Source organism: Montipora foliosa, chromosome 6, assembly GCF_036669935.1.
Source record: "Montipora foliosa isolate CH-2021 chromosome 6, ASM3666993v2, whole genome shotgun sequence".
Lineage (NCBI taxonomy): Eukaryota > Metazoa > Cnidaria > Anthozoa > Scleractinia > Acroporidae > Montipora > Montipora foliosa.
This window is the reverse complement of record NC_090874.1, coordinates 24,282,894-24,302,893: the sequence shown is the minus strand read 5'-3', so window position 1 is coordinate 24,302,893 and position 20,000 is coordinate 24,282,894. Positions and strand designations below refer to the sequence as shown.

At 40.0% G+C, this 20,000-nt stretch overlaps 1 protein-coding gene across 2 annotated transcripts in view; it reads right to left on the bottom strand.

Annotated features, from left to right (window-relative positions):
* Nucleotides 1-16,635, bottom strand: part of LOC138007022 (cytosol aminopeptidase-like) — a 33,634-nt gene extending 16,999 nt beyond the window's left edge. For both annotated transcript variants that reach the window (XR_011123981.1, XM_068853696.1), the window contains exons 1-8: nt 16,516-16,635; nt 16,289-16,428; nt 10,554-10,608; nt 9,418-9,526; nt 8,024-8,092; nt 7,253-7,367; nt 6,300-6,473; nt 5,004-5,146 (exon numbers count right to left, since the gene is read on the bottom strand). Coding sequence is in view for 1 of the 2 variants with exons in the window: in XM_068853696.1 (XP_068709797.1) it covers nt 5,004-5,146; nt 6,300-6,473; nt 7,253-7,367; nt 8,024-8,092; nt 9,418-9,526; nt 10,554-10,608; nt 16,289-16,428; nt 16,516-16,593 (883 nt within the window). In the remaining variant the exon portion in view is untranslated. The remainder of the gene's footprint in view (nt 1-5,003; nt 5,147-6,299; nt 6,474-7,252; nt 7,368-8,023; nt 8,093-9,417; nt 9,527-10,553; nt 10,609-16,288; nt 16,429-16,515) is intronic.
* Between the last annotated feature and the right edge of the window lie 3,365 nt (nt 16,636-20,000).

Genomic DNA, 20,000 nt, shown 5'->3' with positions numbered 1-20,000 from the left:
ATGGAAACGAGGCTAAAAAGAATTGCTTCAAGTAAATTACGGCTAAACTGGACATATAAATGGTGGTAACCTCGTGAGTGAAAAAGTAGTTTAGATTGATAATTCATTACGTCATCCTTTTAGCATGAAAACGAGGTTTAAGATGTTTCAGCATCATGTTTACTTACTGCAGAAAGAATGATTCGAATACAAACATAAATGGGCTTAATTTCAAGGTCTATCGGGCCATTATCTCTAAATCTCACCTCCAGTTATTACTCATTGCTTTCATCATCATCTATCATTTCAGTGAAAATAATCTCTTCATCAGACGAAGAACAGAGGTCTGTGCATGACAGCTTATTTTTGCGGCACTGGCATCGGTTGCTTGCACATTGTTTCGTGCAGCCACATTTAACTAGGTGAATGATGGCTTCTGGTGCCGGTGGCAGCCTTGTCATCACTGGGCCATCTGTTGTTGTGTTCCTCCCAACCATAGTTTTCAGGAGATGGTATGTCAGGGTTTGCCACAATATCGTTGTTCCAGACCGTGACTTAATAGTGGGCACGTAGTACAGCTTCACGTAGAACACCTTGGGTTGGTGGCAGTCTCTCTGATTGGGCCTGCTTCTCACGAAATAACCACCATCGGAGATCTTTCACTGTGGAAAGCGACGTCTGTGGTACATAAAGTTCGCATACAAACTTCTCAATAGCCTTCATGGTTTCATCAGATGGTGTTGGAGCTGTGCCCAGCTTTGCCATCTCTCCAACAACTTCTTCATCGACATTTGGAAATGCCTTCCAACACAAAGGTTTTGCATCACCTGAGAAACATCCGGTATTATCTGCTCCACTGAGTGCATGGAACGCCGGCAGAGCGGCTGCCCTTGCTTCCCCGAGAGCCTGAACTATTGGTTGTAGCTTAATTGTTCTGCGGATGCGACCTTTTCCTGTTCCGAAAGACACATTAGCACAGAGCTCTGGATACTGTCTTAAAGCAAGAACAAAGACATCAGTGTACCATCCCATGTAGCGTCAGCAGCGTGAAGGATGATCTTTGTGTCGGCTTCTTCTTGATTCCTTTGTAGGTTTCGCCTTGCATTCACTGCCATGTGCAACAACAAATCGCCTTCCACCCTGTCGACTAAAATGGGTAATTGCCTTGTCCGCGAGGTAGGTGGTTAGCTCCATCTTCGTTTTAGTGTGTGACAGAAGCTTCTTCATAGGAACTCTTGAAAGTTTGGAGGAATCTGTTAAACTATAGTAGTGTATAGTTTCTCTTGTGGCTTCTTTTAACGACATTGTCCCTCCTGCCATACTTTTGTTCAATTGTGGCAACAAAATGCTCGGCTAGCTGGGTGCAGTTCTTGACCCAGTCTGGTTTGTCTAGGGACTGTAGCTCTGCCATACCATCAATGATGCTAACTTTCAAATGGGATCCAACGGTGGGAGCTTCTCCAATATGGCCGTAAGAGCACTTTTTGAAGAGCAATGCAGCATGGAGCCGTCTGATGAGAACATCGACCTGGGTACCAACGCGAATTCATACAGTCCTATAGTCTCCTTGTTGTCAATATCACGGCGGCGTTGACAAAGCCCATGGTCATCATCCTAGCAAAAAGGGACCGGTCCTCTCGCAACTCAATCAGCTTCTCCTTTGAGCAAACTTTCACCTACTTTGCATTGCTCTTCCAGGTACAAAGCTTTCTTTTCTTCACTGTAGACCAAAGGTTGACCCTCTCTGACTGAATGCGATCTTTGATAAAGGTATCAAATAGTGTTTATCCTTAATGACACTCTGATTGCACATATCTTCCTTGATGTTATCTGGCATTACAACTTTGGTTACAAGATAAAGAGATCGGAGCTTTCATCTGCAAAGGGCTTTTCTACTACAAGTGGCTTTTTGTACGTCATTCGCTCTTAATAACTCTTCAAACGTGTTTTGTAGCTCAGACATTGTAAGGATCTCCCCTTCCCTCAAAGCTGTCTGTGTCATGGCAAAATCAAATCTTGCTTCCGCCTCACTAACTCTGAACTGGAATTATCAGAGAACGACGCGTTCTTAATTACATTCGTAACATTTCTAAGCCAACACTTCTTGTGGTATTTTATTCAATGGCATGTGCATCACAGTTGCATCTACTGCTGTGCTAAGTTTTACTCGTAATACATTGTTTTCTGATAGGTCTATGGCTTCATTTAAAGATTCGCCAGCAGAAAACGTGCTAACATTGTGCAGAGGTTGTTTTGCATTTCCTTTCTCTTCGCAAAAGAAACAAACCGTTTTGTCAAATGGCGTCGTTTGGGAGCGGGTGAGCTGTAAAGGCTCCTTGACTTTCCTTTTTGCCTCGTTTGGACCCTCCAGTTGTCTCTCGTACCTGAGTGTGTATGTTGTCGCACATTAGACTGACTGATACAATCTTCCATGAAATATGCAAATCTATCAAAAACTGTTGAGCCCTTTAGTCTCTAATTTTGATATGAATATCAAACCATCGTTAACAAATGTAATGATAACATACCTGTCCTTCGCTCTTTTCAAAAGTCCAGTATACACAGTTTCCTGATAGCAGCTCCTGTGCCATGATACTTTTCTCTCAATTAATTCACTGACTGAAACAGATTTTAGCTTCGACCGCAAATCAAAATATCTAAAATTACCGTATGTAGCCCATTCCTCTAAAAATTTCAACACTTTTTCCTGAGAACTTGGATTTTGTACAAGCTGCTCACTTTTTTCTTTTTTGACAAATTAAACAAACACTGAAGTCCACCAACTTTTCAGTCATCTTTTCCGCACTACATCACCTGAAAGTTCAATATGCCGGACTGCCTCTTTGATAAAAATGTCAGCTGACCAGTAGCTAATGATTTTCTCAGGTCCCAGTCCTCTTTCCTTGCTCTTAATGTCGAAATAGGTTTTCATTTAAAGAAGCAAAACTTACCACCCTCGTTTCCATGCTTGGTCAATCACGCGACTCATATTATTGAATATCAGCAATGTACTGTCTTCGGGCCTGTCCATTAAGTATATCTGATGAGTTACACCAAGATTCCGCAAAATGGATTGATCCTAATTTCATGTATTGCTTATCAGCCTCGATTTCATGTTAGATCGATCACGTGACCCATATTCATAGCTTTGAGTTATCAGCTGGCTTCAAGAAAGTCTACTTAGTAATTCTGGTGAGTTTGGTCGAGATTCCTTGAATTAGAAAGCAGTTATGGTGACTTATAGATATTTTAAGCCTCGTTTCCATGCTGAGTCACACAAGTCATTATTCAGAAACCCATAAGTACCCTCTTAACGCTTAACACAATTGTCAACAACATTTTTTAGGTTCCTTATGTTCCAATAAACACTGCTAGGCCACTGGCTTGCTTTCTTCCAAAAATACCCTCGGGACTTATTCATCAGACATATGCTCCTGAACTAATGAATGGCTGTCTGCACACCAAGAGTAATGTTGCGAGGCTGTACCTACCCAGAAAGGAAGGGGGAAGAGGACTGATCGGCATGGAGGAGTGTGTAAGAAGGGAGAGCAAATCCCTTCATGGCTACCTAAGAGAGAGCACAGAGTGGATGCTTCAAGCTGCGTTGAAGGAGAAAGTGATTGTTGAAGAAGAGAGTCTGCAGGACTATGAGAGAAGAAGGAAAGACGAGAAAGTTAAAAACTGGAATGAGAAAGCCCTACATGGTGCCTTTGTCCAATAAATATCAGATGAAGCTTGGGAAGAGTCTTGGAGATGGCTCAGGGATGGTTTCTTAAAAAAGGAGACAGAAGGTTCGATTCTTGCTGCTCGGAAACAAGCTTTAAGAACAAACTCGATCAAGTACAGCATAGATAAGACTTCAGAGACACCGCTGTGTAGATTGTGTGGAGATGCCACTCAAACAGCACGACACATTGTCAGGGGATGCAAGAAGCTTGCCTAGAGAGAGTATAGGAAGCGCCACGAGAAGGTGGCCCTTCGGGTACACTGGGAGATGTGCAAGAAGTATGGGATAGAGTGTAATGACAAGTGGTATGACCATCAACCCTTGCCAACCGCGGAAAATGGAGAAGTGAGGATTACCTGGGACATGACTGAAACATAATCGGCCAGATATTATTCTAGTGCATAGAGACACACAGAAATGGACAGCTATTGACATAGCTGTGCTAGTGGACCAGAATATCACCAGAACTGAAGAGGAGAAGGTTGAAAAGTACCAGGAACTAGCATTTGAAATCAGAAGGATTCATGGAGCCTCGAAAGTCACAATAATACCTATCGTGAATGGTGCTCTTGGAAGCATATCAAAAGGTTAAAAGACCTGGTTTGGCAAGGCAGATGTACCTGACTTCCTTGGAAGTGTACAATTATCGGCCATTCTTGGAACTGCTCTAAGTCTTGTGTCTCTAAGCTACAGGGATTTGCTGAGACACAATAAACATTACCCACTGGAACACCCGACAATTGGAGAGAATCGAATAATAATGATAATAATAATAATAATAATAATAATAATAATAATAATAATAATAATAATAATAATAATAATAATAATAATAATAATAATAATAATAATGTACCATTCCAATCAAAGACCTACAGAAGATCACAGTGCTTGGAACATCTTACATCATAAGAAAGGCTTAATCCATCATCCTAACCCTAGGAGCAGAGTAGAGAACCAACAAACTCAACCCACATAAGGGATCTGGGAATTGAACCCGGGCCACATTGGTGGGAAGCAAGTGCTCTCATCACTGTGCCATCGCCAATGATTACAACTCAAATCACATTAACCTATTGACCAGTAAATCGTCTGGCGTAAGACAGGGTAAAATCAATCCTAGGAGTCAATGTGTTAAAGGGTTTTTGAGAGGATATGGAGGTTGTTAACCATCTGTTATTGCTGCAAATTGATGCAGCATGTTTTGCCTGTCTTAGCAAAAAAAAAAACAAACAACAATCCAAACACTTCCACAGTAAAGTGGAAAACAAGTTATGTACATGTTCCTTTTCCTTACCTTTCCCAACGAAAATTAAAGGAGATGACTCCATGTTTTCAGCACCAAAATATTTCACTTCCAAGAATACACTGGGTTCCATTGATCCCTTCCCAACACTAAGAAAAGCACCCATTTTCTGTTCCTCTGCCCAGGATTGGCCTCTTGTGGTGAAACAAAATAACAAATACTTCACAACTAACATCCACTTACTCTTAACTTAACTAAAAGTCAAGTGAAGCTATGATCTTCGCAGTTATTAGCGCAATGTTTCCAATTGCGTAGAGAAGTCTGAAAATTCAGGACTTCCACGGGGTTTGAACCCGTGACCTCGCGATTCCGGTGCGACGCTCCAACTGAGCTATGAAGCCACTCCCGGAACACTCCCGGGACCATTAGAACCCACAAATGACCAGCTCCCAACGTCAGTGGCTTCATAGCTCAGTTGGTTAGAGCGTCGCACCGGAATCGCGAGGTCAGGTTCAAACCCCGTTGAAGTCCTAAATTTTTCAGGCTTCTCTACGCAATTGCAAAAATTGCGCTAATAACTGCAAAGATCATAGCTTCACTTGATTTCATATGCGCAGTTCATATGTGATTCATTTCATATATACCATTTCATCATTAATTAAAAGTGTACCTCACCTCCAATTCACGTTATTTGAAGAATTTGAACAAATTTTGAAGTACATGTACATGTAGATCAAAGAGAAGAGCCTTTTAATTGTTTCATGAAATACTTGACATTTTTTTCTGACTTTCTAAAATGTTGAAAATGTGCCAATATTGTGGCCAGTTTGGTTCGTGAGAAAAAAAGTGAGAGGCAGTGGTTAATTCCTCATTTAACGTTGAGGCCAGCTACACAATTCAAATTAACTTCTTTCAAAAACTGGTGTTTTGGCCATCAAAACTGCTTTTTAAAAGATGACACGAGTTTTTCCACACGTTTTAAAATATTGCTATGATGCCTGCCTGACCTCATGGGAAAGAGAGGTTGAAGTATTTATTTATAATATTACCAGTACATACAGTGTACATGTATATTGCTTGTGAAACTTGCACCTACAATTAAATAATTTTACCCTTGAATTAAGCCTCTTTTGTACATGTAAGTAAAAAGACACAACTTACAATAATCATGCACTGTGTCAAGTTTGTTTTTAAACCTTCCTTATAAAACGCAGGCTTCCAAACAAGTTTCCTTAATTTATACATGATTAAACTTAGCCCTCAATTTAAGGACTTTGGTTCATTTGATCACATTAAAATATCTGAAACTTAATACCAAAAAAAATGTACCAGTAATTTGCATCATACCTTGCATAAACTTCCACATTTTGAAGATCAGAGAGTCTTTTAGTCATGGTGTCAGCAAAAATTGTGGGTGTCATTAAGTTTGAAGGAGTCTCCATCAGCTCTCTTGCAAAATTCTGTGATCCTGATAGCAGCAATCCATGGTGCCAAAGTTGACGCCAATTGTGCACTTCTTCACTGAAAGCAGCACATGTTTGCAGACATGACAATATATTCCCTTTGGTTACCAGTAAGCCCCTCTCCCCTCTCGAGTGAGGCAAATTTACCCACCACCTGGACCCCCTGGAAAATCCAATCCCCTCCATGTGGGACTTATAGATATTTTCTAGAAGTAAACATTAATTAAAAAAATAAACGATTAAATTAAATGATGAAATTAAAATGAGCGAATCACTTTGGTGGTTGGTTGGCCGCATCGTTCAATGATGCTCTTAATGTGACTGCGCGATGCAGTTATGAGTTATGCTTTCAGTCGATATTTGACTCTGTGGCTGCGTGATGCAGCTCGAGTCAAATACCCACATTTCACCCTTGCTCACCATAGAGTCTCCAGTAGCTCAGTGGTTAGAGCATCCATACTAGATCACAGAGGGTCGTGGGTTCGAATCCCATCTGGCTCGGATTTTTTCCGAGTTCCCAGTGGGTTCAATTGTAACACCTTTCGTTTAATATGTGAAATTAAAATGATTAAATTTTTATCAACACAATGAAAAGTTCATTTAAATTGCATGCATGGATTTTGACACGGATGACATTTTAATTGTAATGGTAATTTCTAGTCCTCGTAACTTTTTCTATAACAGGTGAATGACCTATCAAGAAAGAGATAGAGCTAAAATGAAAATCTTACAGACTGAAGTTTAAAAAAAAGCAAATGTAACTAACCAACTTTTCTTTGAATATTACAGCAAAACTACTTGCCCCTTGAGCTGAGAGACAATAACACTTTATTGTACCTTGTTAGATTATTTTCTGTGGTATGCTCATAAAGTTGAAGATCCACTTGAAATGGTTTGGATGACTTCAGGTTATCAAAGCTAAAGAGAGCAAGGGCTGCACCCTCAGCTGAGGCTACAACAAAACAGAAAGGTGAATTTTCCAAGGAATGTAAGCTACAAGAGATGCAAAAATGCACATAAAGTACAATGTAAGGTTTAAGGAAGGTAGGTAACTTCATTTACACTGTAATTGTTTAGTCTTCTGGCACTGGATCACTAACTGAGGACACCATAAACTGATATCAACAAATTAATTTAATGTAAATCAAATCAAATGTTGGTTTTTGAGGAGAGGGGAAAACCAGAGTACCTGGAGAAAAACCTCTCAGAGAAAGTAGAGAACCAACAAACTCAACCCACGTAATGGCGCTGAGTCTGGGTATTTAACCTGGGCCATATTGGTGAGAAGTAAGTTATTTTTCTTCTTTTTTCCCATTTCTTCGATGTACCTTAAAGTAAATTAAAGCAATTTCTATGCAAACGAAGATACATTGAAAGTTTAAACTCATGAAGTTGAATCTGTAGTTCTTAAACTTTTCATGACCACATTGGACGAAGGAAAAATATCTCTGTCTAATCAAGATTACAAAATGAAAGCATGTGACAACTGTGCAATCTAGAAAACTGTAATACATACAAGAAAAGGTTAGCCTTTGAGCCCTGTACAAGAGACAAAGGTTTACTTGTTTGAAGAATCTCTCTTAAGCATGTAGCTGAAGGATGAAGTACCTTGAGGATGTGAAAATCCATCAACCTCAGCTGTTCGTACCCCACTGTCCTTGAGAACCTTTACACCAACTGCAAAAGGCCAGTTTAGAATGAATATACATTGATAAAAAATGTTGATTTATTTTAGAAGGATGGTAGACTGATGGGGGTATTCTGGCAGATATAGCTGACAAATGGATAAAAAGATGTCGCATACAATACGCTGGAGCTAGACTCTGTGTTAAAATTCCTGAATCTTTTATGAATTAGCATAAAGACCAATGAAACACAATCACGACAGACCAGAACATTCAACAACAACTGTTAAGAATCCTAACTGGGTGGAGGCAAGCCACTTGGCTATTAACAAGTGCAGCTGAGAAGTTGAACCATGCAGGGACTATTAGGAACAAATTCAACCAAAGGTCAAAATGTGTCTTGAACCCGAAATCCCCAGATCTCAAGTTAAGTGCCCTAACCACTGGGCTTCACTGGCTCCTGTGCTATTGAAATGCCTCGATATCTGCCTCCTCTGCTATTGAAATTAATTAAATGTACATTCAGTAATAAAAATTGTCAAATGCTCCATTTATGACCAAAAAGATTGCTTGGCTATCAATCTGGATCAAAGAAAGCAGTAATTCAAATTAAATATTTAACATAGGCCATTTACAAAAAAGCAAGGTAAAGTTAAATTGAGGACCTGACTTCAGAGAAATCCAGCTAATTAAGGTTAAAACAACAGTTGTTCCTGGCATCCATCACATCCTGGGCACCAAATCTGCTGTCAGTAGGATGACAACAGCAGGTCATTTCATTCAAACTTGAGGAACAACCATTATCCAGAATAGCTCTTGGAGATCGTGAACTTTGTATTGTTCAAAACAATGAATACATGTTTCACGGTTCAGAGCAATACACCAGCCTTAGCCTAACACTTTGTTCAACAATGATAAGCCACAATAAACCAGGTCAGTTCTTAAGGTTTATTCCAACGATTGAATTGAGTTAATGTCAAACTAAAATATAAAGTTAAATGATAACGCAACAAAACCGGCATCACAGAGGTCATGTGTTCAAACCCCGTGAAAGTTACCTGAATTCTTCAGGTGCCTATAAAAAGACAACAGCCTCAATTTCTCCAATTCACTACTAAACAACACTTCACAAACACTTGTCATTCCTTTCTGCCATTGTTCGGAAAACTGCTTCGGTAACCACATGTTTATCCTTGCAGGAAAAATGTAGCATCACTGCAAGAATCTTAAGGAATCTGTAGGACTCCTGTAGAAATCTACTACCATACATGTACATGTACATTGTATAATTATGGTAAACAGAAACATTCAATAATTTTGTTGCGCTTTTCGCAGTACATGTATGTCCGATAATAATCATTATTAGTAGCATCTTACTTCCAGAGGCTTGTCTAAGGTTGGCTGTTCCCTTGCATTCTTCGCTGGACTCTGCATCTGATTCAACTTCTTTTTTGCCAAGACCAACAACCACAACACAAGGGTAATGCTGATGATGAAAAAATAAATAAAACAGGAATTTGCAACTGAACTTATAAGAAAGAAACTAATTGTGACACTGGACTTATTCCAATTAATTAATTACATGTATCAATGAAAAAGGTTATACAGCCATGTAGAAAAAAGCCAGGTCCTCTCCTGCTTAAGGCCTCCAGGCAATGCCTTGAAACTAGCTTGCTACCAGGATCTCCAGTGTGTACAATGATGTAGTGATTCCTATTTCAATGACATGCATATGATTGTTGACTTGAATTAAAAAGTCCCAGAATGTTCATCTCTAGCAACTTTCCAATACCTCTGTGATGCCTTAAATGTCTTGAGTGCTACGTACTGTATATACATTAATTTAGAGGGGCAAATGAAGGCTAATGCAAATTCAAATTCTTAGTTACAGATTAATGTCCAAAAAATAATTAATGCAAGTAATTAGACACACTCAATTTTTATATGTGTAATGAAGTGCCCGCTTGCTTTTCTCCCCATCTAAAGCAGGTACAACATCATAAACACTCCCTTTAACTATGCTCCTCAAGTAAAGATAAACATGCAGCTGTATTTACCCCAACCTAAAAATATCACTTAACATAGCACTTACCTTTTTGCTGAAAACAAGTACTAAATTCTCATTCTGGTACACTTACCTGGACACTTTGTGCTGAGTATCAAAATTTGACATCTTCTTACACATAATTAAGTGCATGTCTGGACATACACGTAACTGACTAAAATAATTATTGAGGATCATTTTTATCTTTTGCTCACAGTTGGCCAAACTTATGCATAAAACCTGCAACCTAACATTATTCCTGAAATTTGCACTAGGTTAATACTCTCCTTCTGAAGTTTAGTCTCCTTCACAGCCGTTATTAGGGATGCAAAGGCTGCCCCCACAGGGAAGGACGTCGCTTAACGGCTGCGAAGTTTGGCCTCACTAATGTCTCAAAAAAGCAGAAGAAGAAAAGCCAAGGAATACAAACCCCTTTGCTTCACATCATAAGTAGTAATCTGGTACAAACCTTGTCTATACCAAAGTATGTCTTGGATTTGCCAACCTTCCCCTCAAATCCTGACCTAACATAGCAGCAACAGATCAAACACATTATTGTTATGTTACCATTGTACAACATGGTTAAACATGAATTCAAACTAATTCTACAACATTATAAAACAGTTGAACAGTTGAATTCAAATTCTTTCACATAACAGGTCTTCTGATAGGGTGCGATTAAAAAATGCAAATTATGCGATTTTTTCAGGGCAGATTGTGCGATTAGAAAGGCCAATTATGCGATAAATAATGTAAATTATGCGATTTTTTTCTCAGCAATTTTAAGCTTGTTTTATAAGGTTTCAGGTTAAGAAAAACACTTTTTTGCTGCCCTAAAGACATTTTGAACACAAAGGAACAGTAATTATGTATCTCGATCGACATTAGTCGGGATAAATAAAAAAAAATGAGGTCTTCTGCACTACCGGTGCACCACGTTAAAAGTTGAAAGGACACAGCTAACATGCCAAATGAATGATCAAGGTGCTCGTCAACCACGAACTTCCGAAGATGGTCAATACCCCCATTTATACGAGAGAAAATAAGCCGCGGTTTTCTCTGGCCGCGGCTTATATTGACCTGGGTATATATTCGTATAAATAGTTCCTTTTGCGTATTTTGTACACCGTGACCAGAGTAAGCCGCGGCTTATTTTCTCTCGTATAAAAGGCCCTAATATTGCACGACCAGAAAAACATCAGTCCATCGTCCACGTGGAGCGTAGCTGTGAGGTACTTTCTTGCTCGATCGTGAGCTGTCAGATTGGGCGGAAGGTGGGAACTTCCTTCTTCGTCGAAGAAAAAGCGAGCGCTTTCACAACAAACTTATCCATGAGTAAGTTTTTATCAGTTTTCAACGAAAAAAACTACATTTTGCCGAAAAACTTACAACTTCGCTTATTTTTCAAAATCTCTTCTCTAAGAGAAGGCAACTGTGTCATTTCAGTGGTGTGTATATAAGGGCGTGTTTGTGTTGCACCAATAGAAAGAGACTCGTACCAGGTCCCCGACATGAAAAATAAAGCCTTGAACTTCAAATGTTTACGAAATCGAAGGTGACAAAGGTTTTTTAGCCATTTCCCAAGATAAATCATCTTAAAAATGGCGTATTTATGCAGGAATTTCTAAGAAACGTGTTGATTTATGTTTCATTTTATGAACTTTGTGCGTCCTTTTGTGAATTATGCGATTTTTCGTGGATTGTGCGATCGGATGCGATTTGAGGTCGATTGTGCGAAATCGCACCATCGCGTAATATCAGAAGGCCTGACATAATAAAACTGCATGTTGAATGGAGAACATGAGGGTATGCTACTCAGATGCGATGTACTATAAAAATGATAAATAACTAGTCAGTGAGTAGATTTCAAAAAATGAAGCAAAGAAAGAAGTAATCCAATTTAGTCACTCATGGACACATGGGGATATTCTGATGGGGATATTCTGGCAGATATAGCTGACAAATGGATAAAAAGATGTCGCATACAATACGCTGGAGCTAGACTCTGTGTTAAAATTCACAAATCTTTTATGAATTAGCATAAAGACCAATGACACACAATCACGACAGACCAGAACATTCAACAACAACTGTTAAGAATCCTAACTGGGTGGAGGCAAGCCACTTGGCTATTTACAAGTGCCTTCCTAGGTTTGGTATGTTTGGGTATGGGGGTGTCCAAATGTATTTGAAGTGCAAGGACACAGTCCGACCTAGGAGAGGAGGGGGGGGAACATCAAGTTCCACACATTTGCCAGGCCAAACAACAGTCAAGGACAAGGGAAAAGGATGGGTGTAACTTTGTGTGCAGTACACAGCACGGGAACCGGTAAAGGCAACACCATTAAGTTCATAGTGGAATGACTTCCGAGTCCTTTATGCACTTGGCATTTAGCACAGTGGACAGTGATGTCATTGGCGATTAGAAAAGGTTGTAACATCTACATCTAGGTCATCAAATACGAGGGCATCAAGAACAAGTTGTTTGTCAATTCAGGATAAGATAAAGCGAGTTGACTACGGTCAAGGGAGTTATCCCATCAGCCAGCAATGTTTTAGTAACTACGGACCAAGTTTGGAGAAGTCCAATGACTTATTTCTCCTACAAGAGTAACCTATGCAGTGCTACTAATCTTGTACTTTCAATTATTTCAAAAACATTTCCTTTACATTGACAGCTTGTAAACAGGCCATAAATTTTTGCAAAATTTCAAGATAAATAAAGTTTATTAATATTAATTGTAACAGTACAAATAATACCATTGTTACATTTAATGGTAAATGGTAATGCTGTCACTATCCAGTTGTATACTGCTCTATTCAATTGAAAATCTGGGAGACAACTATTCATGAATCTTGTATTATACAAGTTATATTGCCAAAAGAGTGACTAAAGAATATCACTGTTTTTTCTTTATGAAAAGTAATCCTACTTGTGAAACACAGAAAAGGGTTTAGCTAACACTCGAAACATCACTTTTCAAATTTCTTTACAGCGGTCAAATTATCAATTCAGTTGATAAACCGCTTTTCTTTATTTCACTTCCCCAATGACACAGCGCAACAGCTTCTTTACAAACTAAACCTCTTTATCCTGTACATGTTATGGGTAGTGGGCATTGTTCTAAAAATTTAAACTGATTTGAAAAAAAAAAGAACTTTTCAAACCAAAAACAAAATTAAACCACAACATAGTCAGAGTCATCATCATCAGACATGAGTGAGGCATTCATGATCGAGACAGGTACACTGTAAGTACAGTCCTCAGGAGGTAAATATGCGACCATTGCCGCCTGATTGTTTGCACAAGGGGCATGATTTAGGTCACTTGGATCACAAAGTTAACAATGAGAGTCCATGGTCGGGATGACTGCTTGTAGTAGGGGTGAGGTGGTAGCTGCATGGGCCTCGTGACAGAGGTGCAGAGGACTTTGGAGTTAGCCGTTGTGTGGACTTATTCAAGGACGAAATCAAGTGCCTGTAAGATTTCTGGTTTCAGTGAAGTTAGTGTCTTTGATATTAGTTCAGTGCCATAACACTGTTTTACAAGAGAAGGTACATGTAGGTCAGAATGTATTGATCTTAACCAAGACAAATCTATCATGTTTTCAAGTCCAGCTCCTCATCAACCGGAATGGTTGCACCATGGTGAGTTAAGTACTGTTGGCAACAAGCAGATTATCTTTGTGGAGGACATCAACTGTTTTATGTTGGAGAAGTGTTAAAAGCGGGCGCCAGAAGACTCGAAGCCCTAATGGGCTCTTCTTGCTTGCCAAATAGAGTTAATGGATGTTGAATTCTTCAGAAAGGTACATGTATTAAAAATTAATAACAATTTGGCCTGGAATGAGTTCAAGGTGTTAACTCTTCTGACAAGTGTTTTGTCGGCAGGAAGTAGGGATCTCTTCCCTATCAAGAGTGAGTCCTCTGTAGGGGATGGTGGGTGACTTTTTCAGTCTGCAACGTAAAATTATCTGCTAGAAAGGGGGCGAAGTTAGCGTCTAGGAAGAGAGAATACTGGAGGTTCTGCCTCCAAGCTTCAAACAATGTGACTCTTTCATTCTTTGTTAGGGATTATTGCTTTCAAGCCGTACTGGAATTCATGCTTTAAAAATAAGGAACAGTGACTTGATAATTTCCTTGAGTGGAGATGGCCGCTCAGAGTTCACTCAATTGACCATCGCATAGGTACATGTAGACTTATTGTTGCTTGAATTGACGAGCCAGCTTTCAGGTCCCACGAGTTCTTGTGGATTAGCGGCCACTGCCACCAAGCCAGTGAAAAGACAGGCAAGGAAGGACCGGCACAACCAAGGAGCTCAAGCAGTGTTATATCAAACTGATCTCATAATACAATGGCAGACTGACAGAACACATGAAGTCATGGAGGTAAATCATGCGCACACATAATTATACTACTGACAAAGCCGCATTGACATAAATACAACTTTGTTGCAGTTGATCAATCAAACCATAACTTTCATGATTTAAGCAAGCTATTCAATGTCTGGCTGGATTGTTTAATGTAAAGTTCCTTTTTGACGAGCCAGCTTTCAGGTTCCAGGAGTCCTTGTGGATTAGCAGCCACTGCCACCAAGCCAGACGAGTAAAAAGTTCTCAATTGTCAGTCGCTACCTTGAGGGTAGAAAAGGGGGGTACCTACATTTGTATGTATCATGCATCACGCCGATTTTTTGTTGGCTGTACGCATGCACATGTAAATGAGGCTTAACTGCAGTAATCTGAAATCCATTGAATGAATCAGCGGCAATATTCTGTATCCAGCGTTCTTTTTCGTCAATTGGATGTCTTAGATCACACATCAACATTTTCAGTAATAATATAATAACATTGTTTTCAAGAGAGCTATAACTCAGATAATTCATGATCAAAGCTACAGTTAAGTGTGGTAGGCCATCGGTTGCACTGCTTAGATCAGGTGAGGCAGTAGTGGAAAAATGCGTCAATTGAACAGATTAGCTTTATCAATAGGCGTACTGGTCTGCACCACTTAATACTTAACTACCCCAGGAATTCAAGCGGTGTTGGTAATTGCTTTGTAATAAGACCAAAATTTACAATCCATTTGACCAGTATTCACGTTTTCGATAACAGCAGGAGATTGGATATGAGAGCTATCTGAGTTAAATGTAGAAGGACCATGCGATCAGAAAATGGTGTTATGGCTACCAATTTGAACTGTCTGTCCATCTAGTTTCACAGATCATATGAAAGAAACTTGACACATCACAGAAATCTACAGGGTAAATCACGCATCACACATCTGTGAAATACTGGATCATGCATCACGCTGCTATGGCCAATCACACATCCCACTCCTAATTTGGGTCTGATCACGCATCACACTAGTTAATAATTTTGGGGCTATCATGAATCACAGAAACCCCCTTTGCCACTCTCTACCTTGCCTTTCCTCCCGCAGCAGCGCCTCTCAGTAATTTCCTTGGATGCCACAGGCAGCCACAGTAACAATTCGGGCCCATTCCTTTTTTTAATTTTTTTTCATCGTAGACTTCGTAGTCACCCAGACATACCCCATTGCTTTTGCATCGTGTTTTACTGATTGGTAGATTCGAATAGACTCAAATGCTTTGAATTCCTTTGGTCTGGTTTCTTGCACCAATCATATGTTGAGAATTAAAGCTTTCAGGATCGCTTTTTTCGGTGAATTTTCGAAATATGAAGCTCAAATTCGGCAAAGGTATTGGGTATTCTGTGGCATCTATGTTTTCAGTTGAGAATCTCAAGGGTTTGGCGTCAGTTCCAGCTTGAACAAGACGAGGTCACTGGTCAGTGGCTCGGTTTTGCTTGCCTTGTCACTTGTCTTGACTCTCCAACTGGCGGTCAAGAAAAGATCTCGCAAAATGACACCTACAGAAACAACTCGCAAGGACCAAAAGAACATAACACAGGACTCTCCTTTGTTTGATCTTTCATTGAATGATTTGCTTTCAAATTTTATTGCCGAGCAAATAGCAACCGCCGTAATGTATTTATCCTTCTACAGATCAATAACAGCAACAACACCAATCGAGGATGGTTGGCCTGTGCATTTGATTCCCTACCCGCTTCTTTCAATATGAATGGCCATGGCTCCATGGCTCCTGACATCAATTCATGGCAACTGTTGCGTTTTAATATATACACCTTCAAAATCAGAAAGATCATTGTTTCTTTACTTACAGTTTGACCACTTCTTTCAACCTTCCTGACGTTTTTATGTTAAAGTTCTTGGCTGCCTCGGTAAACAAGTCATCTACATTCCCGTTGTCCTCTTTACACCCTTCGTAAACACCAAGAACAACCCCACGGTCGATCACGGCCTGAAAGAGGACCACGGAATCCCAAAGTCTGTAATTAGCAGATGACGATGATTGCATGATTATGAGTAGGTTGCATCTTATTCTCACCTTAGAGCAAAGAGTCCTCAGTGTAGGCAAAAAAAGTCGTGACTTCCGAGACATTTGTGCCATCAGTGATACCGCCATGTTCTTTTAAAGTCTGTACTGCGTTCCAGTCCCCAGTTTTTGTTTCAGTCACACAATCTCAAAGTCGTTACATGTAAAGGCCCTGTTAATTTGTTGCACTGTGAAATGTTTCGTGCAACTTGTCCCGCCATAATGTCGCCAAAACATTGCGAGACAAGTTGCACGAAACACTTCACAGTGTAACAGCGCCTTAAATGACCGGGGCTACAGTTTTCGATATATAGACCGCCCACCCCCAGAAAACTGGGTGGGGATGTACGGCCCGCCTCCTGAAACCCTTAGTAGATAGATAGATAGATAGACAGATAGATAGATAGATAGATAGATAGATAGATAGATAGAGCCTCCCCCCTTCCGGGACCGACCCCTTAGCAGCTGGTAAATAATTTTCTTTTCTCTCTGAAATCACTTTTGTAATTGTTGACTGGCATCGCGCTTGATAGCGAATGCAGAGTGAGACTTGCAAACTGAACGTTTCAAAGCAATATATTGTTTCCAAGCCCCTTTTCTACTTAAAATCTGTTTTGAAACTGGCTTTTGCATGAAAACGGATTCGTTGTCAAAAAAAATAAGTATTTTATAGGGTCAAGGACAAAAACTCTCGTTGCGTTAACGTGCCCGGACCGCTCGAAGAACCAAATCAGCTACAATACTCGTCACATTTGTTGGAACACCCATCCCCGTTTCCCCCTTCCTCCAATGTTCATTTCCACAACTACTAGTAGTCGCCCGAAAAATTCTCACACAACATTGAATTGGGGAAAGGGGGATGTGGTATAAGCTACGATCTTGTAACACGATGATTCTGACCATTCGCTAAGTGTTCCAACTAAATATGTCTACAAGTATTGTAGGTATCGGAGAGGCTGAACATTTACGCACGCATGCGCTGACGGAATGTTTGAAGACGAGACGTGAAAAATATGCAGTACCTCCAGACGTGGCGCTGGAGCGTCGTACCAATCGAGTCATCCCGGGATTTCGGCCCGTGCGATCGCTTTTGGACACAGTTGGCCCTTCGCTGCTTTCTGGTACCGACCTCGCCTCCCGGTACGGCATTGAGGGAGGGATCTGTCGGCCCCTAAACCATATGAGGCAAATCCTACGCCTACTCACAGCTCCAAACCGCCCTTGTCATTACAATTTAACGTAAGATTTCGATGGCTTATATATTCAAGAGAAAAGTCATTTTATCTGTCATATGGTAAGCACTGGAGTCGCAGATTACAAAGTGCACGCATGCGCCCTGCCGAAGGTAACATACATGCATGCATAAAACTTTTTTTCATCTCGACTTTCAGAATAATATCTTCGAGACATTACAGCTAACATACATAACATATACAGATACATAACTAAATATTAAATAATATTTGAAGATATATTAATCAAAATGAAAAGCCGCTGTACAAAATCCGGCCCTGGATTAGTTTAAAACCAGTAAACTCAGTGGAACGGGAAAAATCAGGTAGCGCATTTCGCAACGTACTTAGCTAATATGTAAGAAAAAGAGCTAAGACCATAACTGGTTGTTCCAGGTTTATTTAGGGACAGAATGTAATTTCCACGAAGATCATTCATAAGAGGAGAACGGGAGAGAAAACGTATTTTTCATATATGCAGGACAAGCCTTTTCTTCTTTAACTACTTTTATACAATAACATGAGGAAATTTTGAATGCGCTTATTGCATAGAGATGTAGAGTTTGACTAAAGTGGTACGTAAGAGGACAGGTAATCGCAAATATAAATCTCATTACTCTCTTATTTACATTATACCGTTTCTTTGACAAGAAATTATCAAAAGCCAGGCCGAATTTTCTATGATAAAAAGTCTACGTTGAAAGCACGCACCTTAGCTACTCCTTAGTATCCGCCTAGAAATCTTCTTCTCGTTACTATTTCCTCATTTGATAAGGACCAGTCTCCGCTTGCCTCCTTCATGCCCAAAAGGAATTCTGGGTAATTCGGCCGTTCCATGACAAGGGAAGACCCCCGATTCTCATTGCATAGATTTTCTTATGTGTGTGGAGCCACCCAGTCCTACCGGAAAAATACAGCATCGATTAAAGATTTTAGCTTTCAAAACTTGCTCAAATTGTATCGGCAGGTCCTGGAATTCGTCCACAGAAAGGCCAGAGAGACGACTTCACTGGTGCTGTAAACCGCCATGTTTACAACAGAGCAATTTAGGCGTTCCAGTCTGCATGAAATCATCTCTCACCTCTGTCTCGAGAAGACCAGACACGCACGGTTCTTACGTTACGTTTATGCCCCTGTAGAATCAACCGAAATCTCAACTCCTTGTCAAAAGTTAACCAGCATCTTAATATTTTTGGTAGGCTACAATACTCGTCACATTTGTTGGAACACCCATCGCCGTTTCCCCCTTCCTGAATGGGGGAAGGAGGATGTGGTATAAGCTACGATCTTGTAACAGGATGATTCTGACCATTCGCTAAGTGTTCCAACTAAATATGTCAAGTATTGTAGATCGCAGTTTTCGATACCGTGCCCTCTTAGAAAAATAAATTGTTTTATTCATGACCGGGGGATTCAGGGCGTAACAACAATTGCCAGCGGTTTTGTTTAACAAAGAAATTCCTACTTGTATAAAAGATATTTGTTTAGGTTTAATTAATGAATACAAAAAACAAACAGAGAAATCGGTGGTAAGTTATTGTCCACGTAAACAATTAACGCAGCAAAGGTGGAATAGATTTTGGTGAAATGTAAAACATAATAAAACCCTGGTACTGAAATCACTTGCTGTGGGTTCTCTTGAGATTGTTTCTTTTGTCCCGTTTTCCTATCTTTCCTTTCACTAGACAAAGGTCATTGGGTGGGGCATTTTGAAACAATGTGGCGGGTGCTGCGTTTCAATCTCTCTGTTCCAGTTGTCATTGTTAACTTTTTAACAGGATTGTGAACGTACCGCTAAAAATGAAATAAACATGGTTAAAACATAGCTGTTGTCAGAGGTTTTTCTCCCAGTTTAATAGCTCTTGCTCCGCTTTTCAAAAATTGCAAAGCCAAACGTTTTCTTTCCACGGGCAAGGCAAAATCAATACCAACCATCGGCGTCAGTCTACTCGATTCTAAGGAAACATTCTTTATACGATGACAATGACGTTATCTTTGAACGGAACAAGAAAAATGCCCTCTGGCTTAGCTTTACCACCTCAAACTGATTTTTATAGCAAGAAGCTGAGGGCTGAATGATCGTATCATTCATTCAGTATATAGGTGTGATACAATTTCGTCTCTTAATTAATGATTCGTCTCTGTTTCAAATCGATTCCAAAAGCAGCTCGCATATGGGAATGGAATCTTCTTTCCCTCGCTGTTATAGTCTCCTTTGCAGCCGTTTTGCAAAACTAACTGTTTTACGGCCGCACTTATATTAAT